The 16,261-nt window shown below is 46.4% G+C and overlaps 1 protein-coding gene across 4 annotated transcripts in view; it reads left to right on the plus strand.

Annotated features, from left to right (window-relative positions):
- YEATS2 (YEATS domain containing 2) overlaps positions 1-16,261 on the plus strand; it is a 121,026-nt gene that overhangs the window by 101,957 nt on the left and 2,808 nt on the right. For all 4 annotated transcript variants that reach the window (XM_070072402.1, XM_070072401.1, XM_002716492.5 and 1 more), the window contains 9 exons: positions 5,986-6,114; positions 6,628-6,726; positions 8,793-8,895; positions 9,818-9,891; positions 11,252-11,331; positions 11,935-12,136; positions 13,521-13,747; positions 14,493-14,567; positions 15,806-15,879. In XM_070072402.1, coding sequence (XP_069928503.1) covers positions 5,986-6,114; positions 6,628-6,726; positions 8,793-8,895; positions 9,818-9,891; positions 11,252-11,331; positions 11,935-12,136; positions 13,521-13,747; positions 14,493-14,567; positions 15,806-15,879 — 1,063 coding nt within the window. The remainder of the gene's footprint in view (positions 1-5,985; positions 6,115-6,627; positions 6,727-8,792; positions 8,896-9,817; positions 9,892-11,251; positions 11,332-11,934; positions 12,137-13,520; positions 13,748-14,492; positions 14,568-15,805; positions 15,880-16,261) is intronic.

Below are 16,261 nucleotides of genomic sequence, written 5' to 3' on the forward strand. Positions count from 1 at the left end.
CAAGTGCTTGGGCCCTGCACCCCATGGGAGACCAGGAGAAGCACCTGGCTCCTGCCTTCGGATCAGCGCGGTGTGCCGGCTGCAGTGTGCCGGCTGAGGTGGCCATTGGAGGGTAAACCAATGGCAAAGGAAGACCTTTCTCTCTGTCTCTCTCTCACTGTCCACTCTGCCTGTCAAAAAAAAAAAAAAAAAAAAAAAAAAAAAAAAGAGGTCATGAAAATGGAATTAAAGGATAAGTTCAGGGGCCGGTACTGTGGCATAGCAGGTAAAGCCACTGCCTGCAGTGCCAGCATTCCATGTGGGTGCCGGTTCAAGTCCCAGCTGCTCCACTTCTGATCCAGCTCTCTGCTATGGCCTGGGAAAGCAATAGAAAATGGCCTAAGTCTTTGGGTTCCTGAACCTGCGTGGGAGACATGGAGGAAGCTCCTGGCTTTGGATCAGCCCAGCTCTGGCCATTGTGGCCATTTGGGGAGTAAACCAGCAGATGGAAGACTTCTCTCTCTGTCTCTTTGCCTCTGCCTCTCTGTAACTCTCTGCCTTTCAAATAAATAAATCTTTATCTAAAAATAAAAGGTTCATGGATTTTGAAATCATTTTTTTGTTTGTTTGTTTTGAGAAATAGACAGTTGGAGAGAATACTCCCATCTGCTGGTTAACTCCCCAGATCATAATGGCCCCAGGCTGGTGGCCAGAGCCCAAAAATGCAGGTCTCCCATATGAGTGGCAGGGACACTACTACCCAAGCCATCACAACTATCTTCCTGGGTACACATTAGCAGCAAGCTGGAATTGGGAGCATAGCCAAGATGGGATGTATGTTTTAATTACATTTTTCATGAACTTTTTGAAGTACCCTCATGTGATAGCTTTGCTCCCACACTAAATGCCCCCATAAAAGTATCCCTGTTACTTCTTTGAATAATAGCATAAGTCTTGAGGCCAGATTGCCCTGGTTGAAGTTACTTGCTTCAGTTTCCTGCCTATAAAATGAAGTTGATAATTGTCGTATTGCCCTCATAAAGTTGAAAGGTTTCAGCATACAGATGTATAGAACACTGGCTGGCATATAAAGGCCATTGTATAAATAAATGCTGCCATAATCTTGTCAATGTCATCATTCTTTTGTTGCTCCTTAATCCTTATTTGCAATTCTAAAATTCAAAACACTGTGAAAACCGAAAGTTTTATATTCCATAACTAATTTTAGCACACAACAGCTTATTTATACCACCTAATATAAATATTTCTGTAGTTTCGCCACAGAAATACTGATGTGTTGGATTACATCATGTTGTCCCAGATATGAGGGGGACTGATATAATATATATGGTTTTGTTTTTCTACAATTCAGTATAGACAGATACTTCTGTCAAATACTGCAGAAGTGTCACAGCAATGTCACACTGTTCCATAGTTTTCTAAACATTCTTAATTTCTGTGTTATCTTGTTGCAGATTGATAACAACCAGTTCACCAGCTGGCACTGGTCTACAAAAAAAACTGAGTATCACTAAGAGAAAGACACACACACACACACACACACACGTACATATATCTTTCTTTGAGAGACCATGGATGTTGTTATCACTACATTCTGTACATGGCTCCAAAACAGCCCTTGTATCTTGTGTGCTTTCTGGATGGAGAACGGAAGATTAAGGCTAATTATATTTTTGCCGTCATTCCCATCTCCCATTTTCTAGTACAGGGAGGTCTTGTTTCTACTGAATGTTTTGTTGGCGGCCTTTTGTTAGGCCTTGAGTAGTAATTGTAGAGACATGAGGAATTGTTATTGTAATTATTGAGTGCCTTCCCCTGCTGCTTTTTTTTGATCAAATTTTTAATGCAATTTAAATGAAATTTCCTTGCTGTCAGTTCTGGTTTCCTAAAATGCTGTTGATGAAGCTTTCTATATAATTTCATAAAAGAATTAAGCTATTTCCTACTGATTACCAGCACTTTAAAAAATTTTTTGTGCAATTATAAACTTTGAAATAGGGTCATCATTGTGATGGAAACAGAGTGAGCAAGGGAGAGAGAAAACAGATGAGGCAGAATGTGTAGGCCTTTATAGGTGATTTTAAGAACTCAACTTTTTCTAGGGCTGGGCAGGGGAGCCAGTGTAGGGTTTAAGCTATGGAGTAGCATGTTTTGCTTTGAAAAGGAATGGCATCCATGGATACAAACTGTGGGGTGCCAAGTGGAAGCTTGGAGTAGACTACAAAAGAAACTCAGTGATGTGTCAGGAAACTTCCAGCAGACTGAAAGGAAGCAGAACATAGTGAGAAGAAAAGATCCAAGAAATAGAAACAAAAAACTTCCCAGATTTCAGGGCATGAACTTCCACATTTAAAAAATAGTATCCAAACACAGCGAATGGAAACGACCTACCTCCAGGTGCTATTTGTTCAGGAAATCACGTCACTAGGGACAAGAGCTCTTAAACGCTGTCAGAAAGAGAAATTTCCAGAAATTACATTATCTTTGAACTTTTCAGTAGCAGTGCAAGAAGCTAAGCACACTGTTTTTTGGGGGAGGAACACTTTTATCATTCTAGAAAAGCAATCAGCAAATCTACAGAGCATACTGAATGGTAAAATACTGCAGTGGGAGTTCACAGGCTGTAGTGAACTGCAGGGTATTCAGAGAGCTTGAGGCAAGGGGAAGTTTGTGTTGTTTTATGTTTTAAGATTATTTGAAAGGCAAAGTGACGGAGAGAGACAGAGAGATCTTCCATCTGCTGGTTCACTCCCCAAATGGTCCTAACAGTCAGGCCATAGCCAGAAACCACGAACTCCCTTCTGGTCTCCCCATGGGACACAGGGGCCCAAGTACTTGGGCCAACACCCATTGCCTTCTCAGGTGCATTAACAGGGAGCTGGATTGAAAATGGAACAGCCAAGATTCAAACTGGCATTCCAGGATTCCAGGATGCCGTGTCACAAGGAGCAGTTTAACCTGCTGCGTGCTACACCAGCCCCAAGGGGAGATTTTTAAAGGCAGACCCAGGCTTACATCAGATATTGTGAAGCAGTAATCTTTGCCCACAATGATTAATAACCAGGGTGACAGTAGTTCTAGTTGAACAGACAGTTGCTGGGCAGATGTCAGTGTAGAGATGCTTTTTATATTTAAAAAAAAAAAAAAAAAAAAAAGGCCTTTCTGCAAGCATGCGATTCTGCCGGAGTCATTTGTGATAGTCACTGTCAGGCAGTCATGCGTGAGAGCCCTTCATATCCTCCCAGCTTTATGTAATTTTTATTAGGATTAACCACGAGAGTGACAACTTTCTTACTTTTTTTTTTTTTTCAAGATTTATTTATTTAATTGAAAGGCCGAGTTACAGAAAGGAAGAGGCAGAGGCAGAGAGAGATCTATCCATTGGTTCACTCCCCAGATGGTCACAACAGCTGGGTCTGCGCCAGGCAGAATCCAGAAGTCAGGAGCCAGGAACTGCTTCTGGGCTTCCCACGTGGGTGCAGGGGCCCAAGCACTTGGACTATCTTCCGCTGTTTTCCCAGGCACATTGGCAGAGAGCTGTATTCGAAGTGGAGCAGCCAGGACTCGGACTGGCGCCCATATGGGATGATGGTGTCTCAGGCAGAGCCTTAACCCACTATGCCACATCACCAGCCCTTTTCACACTTTCAAGTTAGAATTCTTCAGTCAGGGAAATCATTACTGAGTGAGGATAGAAAGATTTTTTTGACGGGCAGAGTTTCAGATGTGTTTCCTGTGCACCCTATCCAAAGATACTACTGAATTGTATGTGTTACAAAAAGTAAAGAAGTGTAACTCAAGAAAAAAGAAAGCAAGCAGAAGATTCGATGTAGAAGGAAGGTAAAGGGAGTTCCTAGGGTAACAGAGAAAGGACAGTCTTACGATAAGAACTTTGTGGCAGGCCTAGAAAGCAAGGTCAGAGTAGGTCAGAGATACCTTATCTAAAGCAAGCCTGCGGGCAGCGCTGTGGCGTAGCAGGGAAAGCTGCCGCCTGTGCAGGCATCCCATATGGGCGCCGGTTCGAGTCCCAGCTGCTCCACTTCCGATCCAGCTTTCTGCTATGGCCTGGGAAAGCAGTAGAGGATGGCGCAAGTCCTTGGGCCCCTGCACCCATGTGGGAGACCTGGAAGAAGCTCCTGGCTCCTGGCTTTGGATTGGTGCAGCTCCGTCTGGCCAACTGGGGAATGAACCAGCAAGTGGAAGACCTCTCTCTCTCTCTCTCTTTTTTTTCCCCTCCTTCTCTCTCTCTCTAACTCTGACTTTCAAATAAATAAATAAATATTAAAAAAAAAAAAAAAAACAAGCCTGTAAGTTGTGTGGGAGAAAGAAAACTAAGCAAATGAAAGGAGGGAAGTTGCTAACCTCAGAAGATAAAATATAATCATACTATACTGCTTTACAGAGAACAATTCTGGGTTATACAGAAAAGACAATATAAGTGCCTTAAAAGGCTCATCTACTCCAGTAAGACAGAGATGAATGGATCAAGGCCTGCAACATCAGTATTCTTTTAAGCCTTTTATACTTTCATGTACAATTGAATAGCATATAATATTCTGATAAAAAGAATTTTTAATATGTGAAAAAACCAAGTTGCTCTGTTTCATAAAGGCATGTCTCAGCAAATACTTAACTAACTTGACTGATTTAATATTCCCCTGTTCCAAGGAAAGATCTTGTTTACTTAAGGTCATGTTCTAATAACTTAAATAAAATTTTAAAATTTAAAAAGTCGTGTTCTAGAAAATATTTTTTATGAACCAATTGCTTTCCAGTACCTCAAGGTACCTGCTGTTTTAGTAGTTGTTATGTTTTAACATGTTTGTATTGTTGGTATCATATGTGCTCTTCCACAGTGGGACCCTTTGTGATTTTGTTATTGGCCCTCTGCCTAGACTAATTTTGTAATACAAATGGAAGTTTGGAATTAAAATAAAGTGAGAGAGACTGACCCTTTTTATATATATATACATATATATATATATATGTATATATATATATATATAAAAGAATAGAGAGCATCTGATGTTTGAAGTATAAGGACCACACAGAGGTAGGAAATTGTAAGGTAAAATATGAATCACTTTGAAGTGTTGGATATGTAGCAACACTGTGGCGGTACAGACAGGTTGGGACCAGAGTAAAATGAGCCCTGAATGCTTTGAGCTAGTTTCAGAAGTATTCTTCTGGCCGTGGGGAGCCAGGATAAATTTTTAAATAGTAGAGTGACAGTTTTCCATATCAAAATACAAAATTTTTTATCATTTGTCTATATCACAGCTATGTGCAGAACAAATTGTCATAGAAAACACATGGAAAAGAACTATCTCAAAATGTTAGTATTGATTATCTTTGCAGTAGGACTTTGGGTGATGTTTTCCTCTTTTCTCTGAGTCCTACTTTTTCCTCAGTTTCTGTGTCACTTTTATTATTGTGGGTTTAGAACACTTTTTTATAGTGTTACATATTGTTTATTTTAGCTTTTTAAACAAGATTTATGTATTTGAAAGGCAGAGCAACAGAGAGATGGTACACAGAGAGAAATAGTTTTCAAATGGCCACAATGGCAAAGGACTAGGCCAGGCCAAAGCCAGGAGCCAGGAACTCCATCCAGGTGTCCCAAATGGGTGGCAGGGGCCCAATTACCTGTGCCATCTTCTGCTGCTTTCCCAGGAACAGTAGAAGGGAGCTAGATTGGAAGCAGAGCTGCAGGAATCAAACCGGCAATCCACTATGGTAGCTTAACCTGACGAAACACAACACCAGCCCCTCTAAGGACATTTTAAAAATAAATCATGTTGTCACATCAGTGATCCATTGTGAAATCTATAGCTCCTGGTTACCTCATGCTTCCAGGTTTTTATTTATTAAAAAGGTCAATGTTTAGAAACTTCGCCTGTGAGAAAATATGAGTAACAAAGTGGGCAGAAAACTTTCAGAAAGCATCTGATCTTCAACTTGGTCTTGTCTTCCAACTTCGTCTAGGGTTGTTGAAGATTCACTCCAGCCAGTCCAATCCCCAGCAGGCTGTCCTGACGATTCCTAGCCAGCTCAAACCACTCAGTGTAAACACATCTGGAGGCGTGCAGACTATTCTGATGCCTGTGAATAAAGGTAAGTCCTCATCCACGGGCCTGCCATGCTGTGGTCGTCCCTAGGTCCATCTGGGGAGGAAATGCCATATGCTGTCTAGTGCGTGCTCTTACCTGTAAATCCTGCCTTCAGCACTGTGGTGCTTTAAGACATGTTGAACCCTGTGTTACCAGTTCCAGGGCAGAAAGTAAAGGCCAGACAGTCCATTGATTTCTAAATAGCTGCTTATTTCTGAAGTTGAGTCGAGGGGAAACAGTTTAAGCACTGATGAGAGTTTGGGTTCATTGGATTTTATTTTCTTAGTTTGGTGACAATTCCCTGTTTACACAGTTCAGGATACAACTGTTACCCTAGTATTAAGACTAACAGCACAGAGCATCAGATCTGTTTTTTAAAAAGAACCTTTCTGTTCCTGCTCTGCGGTTGTATGGGTACTGTCAGTCTCATCTAGGGCTGTCACTTGGGAGTTAGATTTTCCTCGTTAAAAATAATTTCTTTAATTGTTACATCCCCCTCCTTTTTTTTCCCCTTCAGTGGTTCAGTCATTTTCTACCAACAAGTCACCTACCATTCTGCCTATAGCTGCACCAACTCCAGTCGTCCCCAGCTCTGCTCCAGCAGCTGTGGCAAAAGGTATGTAGGATCGCACAGTACTTTTGTCTAGAAGTTTTGTGCAGGATGCTGTTGTAGTCTGAGTTCTTTGAATTTTCAACATCCATCCATCAATCCCTTGGCAAATATCTTATTTATTTGAAAGAGTTACACAGAGAGAGAAGAGGAGGCAGAGAGAGAGAGGTCTTCCATCTGCTGGTTTACTCCCCAATTGGCCACAATGGCTGGAGCTGCGCCAATCCGAAGCCAGGAGCTTCTTCTGGGTCTCCCACGCGGATACAGGGGCCCAAGGACTTGGGCCATCTTCTGCTTTCCCAGGTCATAGCAGAGAGCTGGATTGGAAGTGGAGCATCTGGGATTGAACCAGCACCCATATGGGATGCCTGCACTGCAGGCAGTGGCTTTACCCGCAGCGCCACAGCACCTGCCCCCAGGAGTGGGAGGTGAAGGGTTTTGTCAGAGAAAGGGAACAGTGGAGACAAACTCAGGGCTTGTTGGGGAAGTAGACCAATTAGAGGGATTGATTTCAGAAGTATAGTTGTGTGGTACGGAGCTCTAGGCAGGGGCCAGATTTCTGTCTGTGGGGGACCTTCCTGACCACATATCAAGATCACGCAGGATGTTAATCCTCTGCCTGCAGTGCCAGCATCCCATATGGTGCCGGTTTGAGTCCCAGCTGCTCCTCTTATGATCCAGCTTTCTGCTGTGACCTGGGAAAGAATGGCCCAGCTCCTTGGGCCCCTGTACCCACGTGGGAGACCCAGAAGAAGCTCTGGCCGTTGTGGCCAGTTGGGGAGTGAACCAGTGCATGGAAGATCTCTGTCTCTCTGCCTCTCCTTCTCTCTCCGTGTAACTCTGACTTTCAAATAAATAAATAATTTTTTTAAAAAAAGAAAGATTCCATCTACTGGTTCACTCCCCAAGTGACCACAATTGCCAGGGCTAAGCCAGGTCAAAGCCAGGAGCAGGCACTTCATCTGGGTCTCATGTGGGTGGCAGGGGCCCAGGCACTTAGGCCATCTTCTGCTGCTTTTCCCAGGCTGTTAGCAGGGAGCTGAATCAGAAGTAGAACAACTGGGACTCGAAGCAGCACCTAATTGGGATGCTGGCTTTTCATGCAGTGGCTTTACCCACTATGCTACAACACCGGCCCCTACCCCAAGATATGTCTGGGTGACCTGGAACCAATCCCTCATAAATACCATGGGCCAATGTATTAAAAACCTGATGTGACCAGCTTGGAAATTTCCAAATACTATGGATCTGATTTTGGTTTTTCCTTGAGTTTCAGAACACTAAGACAGTGCTACAAGTTGATAGATTTAGCTGGAGAGAAGATAAGGAAAAGGTCATAACTAAATTTAGAACAAGCTGGTTGCCGGCGCCGCAGCTCACTAGGCTAATCCTCCACCTAGCGGCGCCGGCACACCGGGTTCTAGTCCCGGTCGGGGTGCCGGATTCTGTCCCGGTTGCCCCTCTTCCAGGCCAGCTCTCTGCTGTGGCCCAGGAAGGCAGTGGAGGATGGCCCAAGTGCTTGGGCCCTGCACCCCATGGGAGACGAGGAGAAGCACCTGGCTCCTGCCATCGGATCAGTGCGGTGCGCCCGCCGCAGCGTGACAGCCGTGACAGCCATTGGAGGGTGAACCAACGGCAAAAAGGAAGACCTTTCTCTCTCTCTCTCTCTCTCTTACTCTGTTACTATCCACTCTGCCTGTCCAAAAAGAAAAGAAAAGAATAATTAAAAGAGAACAAGCTGGCCTAGTATTTTAATATGGCATTGTTCAGGGATTGAAGGGTGCAGTATCCACATAGCATCATGTGTAGCCCTTTAAGAAATATCTAAAACACCATTTTATTGTCCCCTGCCTTGGCTTGTGCGTGGAGTTGCACCCACCCCAGCTAACAGCTCTTCCCTTGTCTGCAGACTGTGAGGGGTGGTGATTGGAGCCATCTCAGCCTCGTGGCTCCGTCCCTGCCGCAGCTGGAGCGGCAGTTTCTCACTGAGTGTCAGTGGAGCTTTGTTGCTGCTGCACGTGTCCTTCCCCCAGAACTCTGACAGCTCTCTCTTTGTTGCTCTTCCCTTGTAGTGAAGACTGAACCCGAAACACCTGGGCCCAGCTGCCTCTCACAGGAGGGTCAGACAGCAGTGAAAACAGAAGAAAGTTCTGAGCTGGGAAACTATGTCATTAAGTAATTACTTCAGTCCTTCCTAAAGGAGTTCTGCTTTGGGTGTTTGTGTGGTGCTTTGTAAAATCCCTGCCTGTAGCCAAGTGTGTGTGGAATTGAGCCCCTGGAGGGGGCACCGTCTGCCCTTCTGCATTGAGCAAGTGCATTGCTGCAAGGCTGAGGAGGAGGCTCCATTGTATAACTAGGTGTCCACGCAGCTACTACTTCAGGCCATGCAGGTTCACTGCCTTAAAAATGCCTCCGGGTATTTTCCAGTTTCAGAAAATCCCCTCTGGCAAGTACTTTGAACTGTCTAAACTGCTAAACACAGTGAATGGAAGCAGCTTCTGTAGCAACGACTGGAGGTACAAAGTACCCCAGCCTTGACACAGGCACTCATGTGCTAGCATTCCCTGCTGTAGCAGCAATTCCAATGCAGAAAGATTGCCTGGCTATTTAGTTGTCACACAGATAACATCAGATGTCTTATATTTGCATGTTTTGCCATTCCTAGGGTCTCATCTATTTAGCCTTGACGTTTTCTTTTTTAAGCATAGAACACTCTTGGTTTATAAAGAGGGCTCTGTGGAAGGAAAGGCATAACCAGTACAATGGTTTTAAATTATAGTTCCCTCAAAAAGGAGAAATACATAAACAGATAAATGTGTGTATATGTGTGTGTGTGTACACTTTAAAAGCTTGTGGAAGATCAAATTAAAATAGTTTATTTTGGTGCAGAAAATTTGAAGTTCATGCATATAGGGTATCTTTAAGAAGTTTATGAAAAATGTGTATTATAAAAAAACTACACATAGCTTTTGAATTTCACGAGGCCAAAATAAACATCTTTTACTTTCACTTTTCATGAACTTTTTGAAGTACCTTTGTATGGCTAGAAACTGCTATGTGTGTTTAATTTATGACCTTAATTTTCTTTCATCCTCAGGATAGACCATTTAGAGACTATCCAGCAACTCTTAACAGCAATAGTAAAGAAGATTCCATTAATCACTGCAAAAAGTAAGACAATTATACTGAATATGTGGATACGTTGTTTTGAAAGCTGGGAACTACTTAGGATAGTGAGTCGACTGAAATCACTTAGTATTGTAAATCAGTACTGATGTAGCTTTTACTTTACGAGGTGTTAGCTAGAGATACAGCTCATTTGTGAGGGTTTTTGAATTTACAGTCTCTTAGTCATCCAGTTAAGCTTTCATTGTTTTTGCTGTGTTTGATCTGTAGGAGTGTTTTACATTTATTTTTGCATGTAAATCATACATTTTGTATATAATTAAAACTGTGTTGGTTTTTAAAAGTTTATTAGTAAGGAAACAGTTAGCATCTCCCTACAGTGTACCAGCCCCAAGGCAGACTTGCCTCTTTCACTGTCTGACTTGATAAACGTCTCGTGTGTGATAAGTTTTGTCATTCTCCATTGTGCAGAGGAGAAAACCAAGGATAAGTAAGGTTAAATAACTTGCTCGGGATCACGCAGCTGTGGGTCCTAAGGCAGGATGCAACCCAGCTCTTCCTGCTTCCCAACTGTTAATCATTCCTCTGAGACTCAGTATCACTCGCTTGGTAGAAATGCATGGTTTTCAGGACCTCCCAAACTGAAGTCTGCCGTGTCAGTATTAGCAAGGTTGAATAATTTGGGCCGGAATCAACAGCCCTTCCAGTGGGTGCTTTGGTGTGTGTTCCTGGGCAAGGTCACCAGGGATGCTTACAGGGAAGGTGGGAAGCAGATAATCCTGTCACGTGCATGCATGGGGACATAAAACTAACAGGCCAAGTACAGACCACCCTGCTAGTTAGTTCCAACTGTAACAGCAGAGGAATGATCCTCGTTCCTTCGCAGTTGAAGTGTAGGAGGTCATCTTGAGGTAACTCGGAGTGAAATTTCAGTGACCGTTTTCTAGCCCGGCAGAACGAGATTCAGAAACACCTCTGTGTCTCTCTCTCTCTCTCTCTCTCGCATTTAGTTACAGAATATGAGAGCTAAGAGACCATTCAGAGACCACCTTTCCCCACTTTCATTGTGCAGCCGAGAAACCTGAAGCCCAGCCAGGAGCTGGGGCTCGCTCCAGGCCACTTAGGACGTTAGTGGCCAGGCCCGGCTCCTGGTGGAGTTGTGTTTCCATTGATTTCCGTGGCTTCGTGCAGTAGATCACCTTCCCTACCAGAGAAGTCAGCTTCCCAAGGGAGGGTGCTGGTTTGAGGCCACACAAGTGAGTTGTCTCTCTCCTAAGCAGAAGCCTCTCTGGGTTCTGCTGCATCTGAACGGCACGGTGGGAAACAAGTCCAGTCGAGGTCCGAGGGAACTGTAGGCCGTGTGTCACAGCAGCTCTCTTCAGGGTGCTGGGTGTGTGCATTCTAGGTGAAGATGCCAGCTGCTTTTCTGCAAAATCCGTGGAGCAGTATTATGGCTGGAACATCGGCAAAAGGAGAGCTGCCGAGGTAAGGCCCCCGCACAGGCCTTGCGGGGAGGAAGCCGGAACACCTGTGCCTCCCGGCCCCTCCTGAACCTGCACTGTGGAACGGTGGGGACACTTGGCAGCACAGGGTGCTAAAATATTGGTGGTAGAATATTTCCCTTAGTTAAAAACCTCACTCTTCAGGGCCAGCGCCGCGGCCCACTAGGCTAATCCTCCACCTGCGGCCCCGGCACCCCGGGTTCTAGTCCCGGTTGCTCCTCTTCCAGTCCAGCTCTCTGCTGTGGCCCAGGAAGGCAGTGGAGGATGGCCCAAGTGCTTGGGCCCTGCACCCACATGGGAGACCAGGAGGAGGCTCCTGGCTCCTGGCTTCAGATTGGCGCAACGCCAACCGTAGCGGTCATTTTTTAAAGACCAAACCTAGTCATCTCCATTTTACTTTATGCGCCAGTAGCAACTCTTTGACTTTGTTGTGGTTGTTTTTTAAAGACTGGGACTATCACAGATTTTTTTTCCTTAGGAAAAATTCTAATAAGTTAGCACAGTGATTTGCAGTTGTGTGATTCGCTTCTGTATGCAACTGTTAAGTTGAAGGACTGATTGTGGTCTAAAAATCCTCTTTTTTAAGTGGCAAAGAGCAATGACAATGCGAAAAGTCTTACAAGAAATACTGGAGAAGAATCCGAGATTTCACCACCTGACTCCTCTTAAAACCAAGCACATTGCTCACTGGTGTCGCTGCCATGGCTACACCCCACCAGACCCCGAGAGCCTGAGGCACGATGGGGACTCCATTGAGGACGTGCTGACCCAGATCGACAGTGAGCCTGGTGAGCTTGGCTAGAGTGCTCTGAGCCGCCCTGACAGCTGGTGGGCATTTGCTGTTGAGCACATTCAGGTGCCCACTGCTCCTTCCTTCTGTGGAGGTGGAGGGACTTGGGGACTTGGAGGGGCTGCCATGGAGAACAGGAGCCCCACCCCCACCCCGGGACTGCACAGTTCCCACAGAAGTGTTTGCACCCACATACTTCAGGTGTTGTAACCCTGGCAGGAATGTTCTGGTTTGTGCATCCAGTAGGCACACACTGTTTGTGAGTCACCGCCTCAGCACTATTTCTTCTTTCAAGGCTCCTAAGCCGCCTCCTTTTCTCCACACAGAAGTGGCTTCCCCTTCTTTTGTGACCTTGGGAATCCCCCTAGGCAGATCTGCCCTGTTTCTGGGAACACAGGGCTGTGTCTTCTGTGATGGCCTCTAGACCGAGCTAGGAGGTACGCCAGCTTGTGTTGGAGGGACATGTGAACAACCAACAGTTTCGCAGGTAAAAGGCTTTGAGTGTCTTAGGATAAACAGACAGCTAGTGCATGGTGGCAGGGGTAAGGGTGTTTTTAGGGAAAGGGAGGATCTGCGTTGCCTTGGAGAATGTGAAAGGTTGTCTTCTCCCTGCCTCTCAGTGTGAGGGAACCTGGAGCACAGAGCTGGGGCCTTGTGAGACGGGCTAAGTCCCGTTCACGAGAGCTTCTAGAGCCCCCCGCAGGGTGACCCCTCCTGTCTCTGATCTGAGGCTGGTCTTCGTGTCATTAGCATGAGGGTCTGCCTGCCTTACAGAGCAGAGGCTTTGCTGGTCCTCCACGTACACCAGGCTCTGTGGATTTGGTAGAGCCCTGTCAGGAAAACAGAGAAGGCCAGGAGCTGAGCACTCTGCCACCATCTTGCTGGGTGCTGTTACGCCCTCCTCATGCCCTGTCGGGGGAGCAGCTGCTCCCGCTCTGCAGTGCGCACTCTGCTGGGCTCTGAGTCCCTTAACTGGGGACTTGGTGCACGGTGCGCCCTGGAGTGTCCACAGTGCTCTCTGAGCAGCAGGAAGATGGGTAATTCTGACTGTGCACTTCTGAAGTTGGCAGACTTGAAAGATGAAGAAAAGTCAGTTAGCACTGGTACTCAGGAGGTGGGATATGGCTGTCTTTTGGTGGTGGAAGCCAGAATCGTGTGCTGTGTGGTCTTAGATAGCAGTCTCCTCACATTTATCACACAGGATGGAAGATGCCTGTCTTGGCCCTTCTGTGCTTCATGAAGTCCTAGTTCTCACCATTGTAGATCCATAGCCTTTTAGAACTGGGTAGAAAGAAGGTGAGTCCCTAGATACTTCAGCAGAGTCCTTGCTCAGACTTCCCGTTGTCACCACGGCTGTCCTGAGACTGATGACCTCTCTTTAGAGTGCCCATCGTCATTCTCCTCTGCTGACAACCTCTGCCGCAAACTGGAGGACCTGCAGCAGTTTCAGAAGAGAGAGCCGGAGAACGAGGAGGAGGTGGACATCCTTACCCTCTCAGAGCCGCTGAAGACGAACATCAAAAAGGAGCACGAGGAGAAACAGGAGGAAATGAAATTCTACCTGCCACCAACGCCGGGGTCTGAGTTCATCGCCGACGTCGCACAGAAGGTAGGGGCAGAGGCCTGTGCTGGCGCTCAGTCGCCCGCCAGCTGTGGGTGCTGGCCTGCTAAACCGGATGTGCTCTAGGGCTCCCAGATGCCGCATCAGGGCCCTGGGGCGTGTGAAAAGGCTGCTTGCCGCACACAGACGTGAAGCAGCACCGGCCAGGCCATAGCCAGTTGCTTACTTTTCATCTCCTTTGCTGTTTTCTGCGTGGGGCAAAGCCCTTTTCCCTTGTGAGGCACGTCGCAGTCTTTTCCTGACGTTGCCCTAGCTCCCCTGTGCCCTGCCCATAGCGTCCACGTGGCATACACCAACCCTGCTACTCAGGAGGGAATGATTCATCCACTCCTGAGAAAACCCAGCGGCACCTGTGCCACTGCACCCAAGTGCCTGAAGTGAAAGAGAGTTTGCTGTCACTCGCAGGCTGAGGTGAAAAGTGCAGCAAGTGCTGCCTGATCCAGTCTTCCCTAGTGGTGACCCTGCTGTCAGAATTCACGGCAGATCCCAGCCAGTTCCCCTCACGAAGGAGATCTGGGAGTAAACAGAGTTGAGTAGCATTTTGAATAGCCAGAAGCAAGGGAAGACAAGCAGACATCTCTGTTTGGTGGAGCTTCCCTGAGCGTTTCATCTGCAGTGTTTGTGGGGCCCCTCCACTGACCAGCATGTCTGTGGGTGTGGAGAAGTCGGCCTGTTTGGTGAGAGGCTGTTCGCAGTAGACACGGGGCCTAGCAGCGCTGTTCTGCTTCTCCAGATTGGGATCGTCCTGCAGCCTGTGGAGCTCCACAAGAACGTGTACGCCTCGGTGCTGGAGGACATGCTCTTGAAGGTGGGTGCCCCCTGCTGCCGTGGCCGTCAGAACTAGGGCCGGCGTGGTGGGAGTCCAGGGTGTTATGAGTAAGGTACAAGTACCGAGAGAGGAACAGAGGTGACTTGCTTTTAAATTTCTCATCTTACTCAAGCTTTAAATTTCCTTTTTTCCCTTCTGATTTCTTATTTGAGAAAGAGAATGAGCCCCTTCTGTGCCTACAGCAGCCGAATCTACACTGGGACCAGAGCCAGGGGCCAGAAACTCCATGCAGGTGCCCCATGTGTATGGCAGGAACCCGTTTACTTGAGCCATCACCTTCCACTAGGGTGCACGTTAGGAGAGAGCTGGAGCCAGGAGTCAAACCTGGGCACTCTAATGTTGGAGGCAGGCATTTAACTACTATGCTACATGTTCACTCCCTCTACTGTTCTTTTTTTTTTTTTTTTTTTAAAGATTTATTTCAAAGTCAGAATTATAGAGAGAGAAGAAACAGAGAGATCTTCCATCCTCTGGTTCACTCTCCAAATGGCCAGGGCTGGGTCAGACTGAAGCCAGGAGCCAGGATCCTGGAGCTTCTTCTGGGTCTCCCACGTGGGTGCAGGGGCCCAAGCCACTGGGCTATCTTCTGCTACTTCCCAGGTGCATTAGTAGGGAGCTGTATCAGAAGGGGAGCAGCCAGGACTTAAACAAGCACCCACGTGGGATGCCGGTGGCTTAACCCAGTGTACCACAGTGTCCCTCCCCCTCCAACACACACGCACGATTTTTAAACATACTACCTATTTCTTCTGAGTATGGAGTCATCTATGAGAGTTTTTTGTTCATGTCACTCAAGATTTTTTTTGGTCCCATTTCAGGTGCTCTGTAAGAATTGTTCTGTAGTGAATGTCAGTGCTCTCACTGTGTTAGGAAATTACACACAGCCACAGCTGTGCCATGCCTTGGCAAGGGGCAGAAAAAGGCACCCATTCCTTACCCAGCCTGGTTTTTTTCCCTGGTAGATCTCTTCCCCCCATGTCAGGGATGCCTCTGTAACAACTCTCGCCTGTTTTCCTTAAGAACGTGTCTGGTTAATGAAAACCACCTCAAGTCCTCATTTCTCAGAATCAGTAGCCTCCATTTTTTTGTAGTCTGTTATTCCAGATCTTCCATTTTTGATGTTTAGATGCAGCTTTGAAAACAAGATGGGCTCACATGCACCCTCCCAGCTAGCGGTGAGTCGGCTGTGCCGAGAATAACAGCCTCTTTCCTCGCAGGCTACAGAGCAGCTGGTGAACGACATCCTGAGGCAGGCTCTGGCGGTTGGATACCAGACAGCATCTCACAACAGGTACTGTGACCTCGGGAGGCGGTGATGCGAGGTACAGATGTGAGGTTACGGATTATTTTCTCAGTTTAATCGCCCATGAAGATGTATTTAAATCAATCCAGCAGGAGGTAGATTAGTGCTCAGAGTCAGATGATACAAGGATTTGCTGTACTTTTGAGAACTGCTTGGTTGTGAGAGCTCAGCTTTGCCCAGAGGTCTGGACCCTCTGGTCATTACTTGACACACGGGGCTGGCTTTTTTTTTTTTTTTTTTTTTTTTTTAAGATTTTAAAAGCAGAGCAACAGAAAAACACCCAGAGCTCTTCTCTCTGCTTGTTCCCTTTCCAGGTGGCCCTAGTAGCCAGAACGGGCCAGGCCAAAGCCAGAAGTCATCTGAGTCACCC

This window comes from Oryctolagus cuniculus, chromosome 4, assembly GCF_964237555.1.
Source record: "Oryctolagus cuniculus chromosome 4, mOryCun1.1, whole genome shotgun sequence".
NCBI classification, from domain to species: Eukaryota; Metazoa; Chordata; class Mammalia; order Lagomorpha; family Leporidae; genus Oryctolagus; species Oryctolagus cuniculus.